General features: G+C 33.7%; 1 protein-coding gene across 8 annotated transcripts; it reads left to right on the top strand.

Moving 5' to 3' along the window:
- The first annotated feature begins 540 nt into the window (after positions 1 to 540).
- On the top strand, positions 541 to 4232 carry LOC112736826 (uncharacterized). Of its 8 annotated transcripts, none has more exons than XM_025786459.3 (9): positions 549 to 749; positions 1609 to 1720; positions 1939 to 2110; positions 2270 to 2435; positions 2523 to 2581; positions 2945 to 3063; positions 3297 to 3534; positions 3730 to 3856; positions 4013 to 4232. In XM_025786459.3, the coding sequence occupies exons 3-9, from the start codon at positions 2051 to 2053 to the stop codon at positions 4081 to 4083; spliced, it is 840 nt and encodes a 279-aa protein (XP_025642244.1). In that variant the 5' UTR covers positions 549 to 749; positions 1609 to 1720; positions 1939 to 2050; the 3' UTR covers positions 4084 to 4232. The 8 variants fall into 8 exon arrangements, with proteins under 8 accessions (XP_025642240.1, XP_072069197.1, XP_025642244.1 ...); XM_072213098.1 differs by having other exon boundaries at positions 569 to 749; positions 1913 to 2110; XM_025786449.3 differs by having other exon boundaries at positions 569 to 749; positions 4004 to 4232.
- The last annotated feature ends 1315 nt before the right edge of the window (positions 4233 to 5547 follow it).

Here is a 5547-nt window from a genome sequence, read left to right on the forward strand (position 1 = left end):
CAAGATTTAATTTGAAGTGCTTAAACAGACAAGTGAGTTAATTATATGTTTACTCGACTAACTTGATGGTTAAGTTAACATTTTTACTATTTAGTAAATCCTCTCGTTTCAATGCTTTTTCAATTTTGAATTTGTTTGTATGATTATTAATATGGTATTAGAGTCTTGTAACTCTGCATTTAGTTATTTAGAGCAAATTGTACTGAATTATAATAATAACCCTTCATTAACATGTTCATTTAAAAAGAAACCTTAACAGTAATCTGCAATGACAAACAATAATAATAACCTGTAATTAAGAAGTCAAGAACGGCAACATATTAGTGACAGTTAGTTTTTTTTTTTTTTGGGTGTAGTGACAGTTACTTTTGGGTAATATATGAGTATTTTCTTCCTTTTCCTTTTGTGGTTTGGACAGACAGCATTTTTAGGTTAAAATGTATCTTTTTCTGACCCCAATACAATGAATTGGGCCAATGTACTCATGAGAAACAAAAGCCCATAAGTGTTTTGACAAAAAGCCCATAATCCACTGAAACTAAAAAAACACCGATGCTTCTCTGTTTTCATCTTCACCAAAAAAAAAACCCTAACTTTTCTCACCCTCAGACTCGAGAACGTGTCTCTCCCTCAGTCACACTCGCCGGCGTCTCGTCGTTCGTCTCGCGGCCTTCCTCGTCGTCTCACTCGAGTCTCGTCCCTGGGATCCTCGTCGCCTGCGGGGGGTCGCCGTCGCTCGTCGTCCTCTGGTGAGTCCCTGCATCATCGCTTCCTCTGTTCTCTCTTTTCCAGGTTTCCCTTCTCCCTGTATTTTGAGATGTTTTTGAATTGCTAATCAATTAATTTGCCTTTTGGCTGATCTAAATGTTGCTGTAAATGACTAAACTAGGATTTGTTGAATTTGTTGCTGAAAATCTCACTGAGCTAGTTTGTTGGTTGATGAAAATCATCACTGAGTTGAATTTGTTGCTCATTATCATCACTAAACCTCGAATTTGTTGCTGTCTTGCTGAACTAATCACTTGGCTAAATTTTTTGTTGCTGTAAATCATCTTTGGAGCTAAATTTTTTGTTGCTGAAAATGATCATAGTTGAATTTGTTGTTGAAAATTATCAATGAGCTGAATTTGTTGCTGTAACTGTAAGAATAGATTTGATTCTTACATAGGAAGTATTGATTTGGTATAATTAGTTGAATTAGTTTTTAATTAGTTTGTTAAATTATTGATGGACCGAGTAACAATGCAATGGAAGATATAGATGCAAATCAAAATGAAGGCAATGTTGGTCAAACTCCAAATTTGTTTGATGAAGATATAAATGCCGATTTTGAGATCACTCCTTCGACTTGATTTAGTTATTGTGTTGTGTTTTGCTCTCTTCATTTAAATTGAGAAAGTATTTTGTACTAGTTACTAGTTTCTTTTTCTATTTTTGCATCATTACTTATGTTTAAGAATTGATACTTGTTTGTTATTAATGTGTTTGTGAAGACATGCTTTTGAATTTTTAATTTTAAGCTTATTTTTTGTAATTTTATATTAATATTTAATTGTGACTGGGTCAACCGGTCCAACATGTGACCCACCGGCTGAACCGGTGACCCAGTCGTATGACCAAATCGATTACCGGTTCGGTTCTGATAAGTATCACGGCTTCACCTCTGCTGTGGCGAGTGGCGACAATCACATTTTGAATGTCATTGCAGTCATCAGATAAGGTAAGATAGTTAGATTTGGTCATCTAAATTAAAATGAATTAGGTTTCTTGGTATTGGAGGATATCCCTTCAAATTTTGGGTTCATGTGGTTTTCGTTTTTGGGTTCTTAATTCGTTTGTTTACTCTTTTAAGATCTTGGTATTTCACTATTTTGAATTCTTGGGTCACCTTTCTTCAATATTCTTCTTCAAGTTGGAGTTTCTTTTGACCAAAAATAGAAAATAAAGGAAGAAGAAGTTGAATTTTGAGCACAGCAAATTACTGAGCATACAATCATAAGCGGAAAGGAATTAGACAAATTCAACATTAGCATAGAAGTAGAAGTAGAAGATGGAGTTTTTTCCTGAAGAAAGCAAGCACCTTCATGAAGATTGTTCCACTTTGATTGTGGTATGTATCATTCCCTGGGTTTAGCTTTTCACACAACTGTCTCTAAATGTTTCTATTTTGCTAAAAGAGGCATTAACTTTAAGTTAATATCTGTATGTGAAATGGTGGGGTTATCTTAATTTTCTAACACATTAACTTGGTGTTTTTTCTGCCTGTAAGCCTGCATTGTCGATTGGGAATGTGGGGCAGCTAGCTGCAGACCTTTTGATATCATCAATGGATGCAGAGAGAGTTGGGTATTTGGATGATCCTTATGTTCTGCCCTGTGTTGGGAATGATGCTTATGGACCTTCTCCTCAAGGAATTCTTGCCCTTCCTCTTGAAGGTGCTCTTTTTCTTTGAATGTTTGGCATTTTTTTTGTAACTTGTGTATAATCTATTATCTTATCATTTGTTTTAATGGGGTTTGCAGCTTATGAGTCCTCTTCCAGTGCTCTCACTATCCTCCAACAGAGGTCCCCTATAGTTAAGGTATCACTTTATTAGCCTGAGGCACCATTTGTTTTGTTCCTTTCCTTTACTTTATCTAACATTGCGTGCCTGAGTTTGATTCTGATTTTAGGTTATTGTCAAGTTATTTTTTTTATTATCATGTGAATTGTTCCTCACTCATAAACTAAGAGAGAGTGTGTTTTTCCTGAGTGAAATTGGTATGTGGACAAGCTCAGGCTTTATTGTGTTTTGTTTTTGCTTATATATTTTAGCCCTCACCCCCTTTTTGTTAATGTGTGTTCAATGTTGGACGAGTTTTGTTATCCTTAATGCTTGACTTGACATTAGTAGTAATGGAATATGAATGGAGAATTGTTACTAAATACATAGTCATTTGAATAGGGAAGGATCTTAGAGTTTGCAAAAGACTTGGCTGATTTTGTTGCTGGTAGTGGAAAGAAGCATGTTGTTATTCTTTCCAGCTTAGATTTCAGAATGTGGCAAAATGTTGACATGTCAAGGTGAGACATGAATATGTTGAAATTGTATATTTGATACCTATTTATCATTACAATATTAAATTCATTCACTTTTGTGATTGTAACTTTTCTACCAATTATAACTTAAGAAGTTAAGACTTCAGAGTATAGCCTTTGTCACTTTGGCAATCTTGTAGAATGTATGAATCTAGCTTTGTATAGGATGATTTGCAGTATAATTTTCCATCTGACAGAACTATTGGTTGTTATATTAGTGGTTTGCAGATGTATTATGTCTCCAGTGCCAATATCGATGGAATGGATGAAAATTGTGAACAGCTTGGGTGGAAGAAACTAAAGGAGTATGATCCCTCTCAAAAGCACTGGAAATATCTCAGCGATTTAGCTGAAGGAAATATAACACGGGAAGATATTCTTTCCGATGAAGATGAACAAGAAGAAGAAAACTATTATGCTAGCTTGCCGTTTGCTGCACTTTTCTCTTTTCTCAAGGTAAACATGTGGAGCGCAGTTCACTTCAATGATAAGCTTTAGTTGTTGATACTCTTATAACTTGTATGTAACTATTTCAACAAGGAATGAGAAACGGAAATCAGATCAACATTCTCATCATGCAAAACATAAGAAAGCATTGATATGGATAATGAATATGTGATTATAAGGAGTGTTTTTCTTTTAATGTAACAGGCTAAAGGCTTGAAGGTGACATGCTTGCTATGTTACTGCTCAGAAGGGGACAACATATCTGATGCCTTTCAGTTAGCCGAGGCTGTAAGCAAATTTCTAAAGCTAAGTCACCCTACATCTGCTTCTGGTGAGCCTTTCTTTATCTTTTTCTAATCAGAATCTTTGTTAATCTAACTAATTCACTAATCACTATTTTCCCAGCTAATTATAATAAATAATCCTTCCTAATTCCTATGCTGACGACTAACTAATATCTTGGATAATTGTGTTTGAGGAATTGAAGGTGAGAAATGGCGAGTTCCACTTTCTTGGAGGACACTATATGGACCACCCCCAGATGTTTCCATGTTCTAAAGGCTACATTGATTTAGTGTAATTTGTATCACAATGCTTTTCTTTTTCTTAAAAAAAGAAAAATTATGATGACCTAAACTTTTTATATGTAAGAGGTTTTATCTTTTTTTCATTAATTAATGTAGGAAAAGCATATCTCATTTTTTAAATTTTGGAGGACTCAGATCCGTCCCTGATTAAGAGTAACGACAATTTTAGAATTCCTTATACTACAAAGTTCGTAAAACTCATCCCCTCTTCTATTCTTAATAAAGAAAGAGCATGTTGCCTCCCTCCAAATTAATGCATAAATTCAACATTGATTATTACATTCACTTGAAAAATACTCAGCAATTAATGTGTCAAAACTCAACTTTTTTTTATTGGTTGCATGTCACATAAAATCAACCTATGTTGTGTGCACGAAGCAGTATAGTTGCAGCTGAAAACCATCAAAGACTAACTAATTAATATAGAATTATAGATTATTAACAGATAATAATTAATATAGAATTATAGATTATTAAAACAAGCCACAATCTTCATGTTCAGACTCTTTAGTTATACTATCACTTACTCCTTCCATTTTAAATTAATTGTCATGTTTAATCTTTTTATACATTAGAAATCAATATATGTAAAGTAAGTCATAATTAATTTGTCACAATTCTTCTCCTTTTTTAATTGAAGCACCTTTACTATACCCATCCACATGTATGTACTATTATCGTTCATCACAATTATTATTATAGAAATCGACATTATTATCCCATTTAATTTAGTGGAGTTTAATCAGATTAAACACGTGGGATCACGAAGCCGAAGATGCTCTTCCTTATTAGATTAATGATCTTATACTATTTAATTTTTAATTCTTTTAATCGTTCTAATTATTGTACTATACTACTTGATTGGCGCTCGTCTTTAGGGGTGTCCGTGGATCAAATCGGATCGGATCGGATATGGCTGAAAATTCGATTTGCACAATTTTCATCGGATCGGATATGATATCCGTACTTTTTAGTGCCGGATCTGATCCGCACATTTACGGATCGGATCGGATCGAATATCGGATATATCTGCATAATTAAACCTTCTCTTTTTAATCATATTTCTATGTAAAAGAATTCGATAAAAATATTTCTTTCATACTTTTAAACTTATTTATTCCTAAAATATTTTTAATCAAACTCTCTTAATAACAAAAATAAAATAATACAATATATGAATAATAATTACTAACTAAAACATACAAACAAGTAAATATAATACCAAATATATATTTATTTATTTATTTATTATTATAGTGCGGATTGCGGATTGGATACGCGAATGTAGAGCAGATATCCGCGATCCGATCTACAAAGGGTGCGGATCGGATCGTATCCGCAATTTTCAGATCGGATGCGGATATTTACTACGAATCTGCAGATACGATCCGATCCATGGACACCCCTACTCGTCTTCTTCTTCTTTTACTTTTAT

This window comes from Arachis hypogaea, chromosome 13 (assembly GCF_003086295.3).
Source record: "Arachis hypogaea cultivar Tifrunner chromosome 13, arahy.Tifrunner.gnm2.J5K5, whole genome shotgun sequence".
Lineage (NCBI taxonomy): Eukaryota > Viridiplantae > Streptophyta > Magnoliopsida > Fabales > Fabaceae > Arachis > Arachis hypogaea.

What these genes read in the sequence shown, in the direction of transcription:
- LOC112736826 (XM_025786455.3), top strand. Translation starts at nt 2,051, where the DNA reads ATGGAGTTTTTTCCTGAAGAAAGCAAGCACCTTCATGAAGATTGTTCC. An exon ending in CACTTTTCTCTTTTCTCAAG is followed by an intron (nt 3,535 to 3,729) that starts GTAAACATGTGG and finishes TTAATGTAACAG; the next exon opens with GCTAAAGGCTTGAAGGTGAC. An exon ending in TCACCCTACATCTGCTTCTG is followed by an intron (nt 3,857 to 4,003) that starts GTGAGCCTTTCT and finishes ATTGTGTTTGAG; the next exon opens with GAATTGAAGGTGAGAAATGG.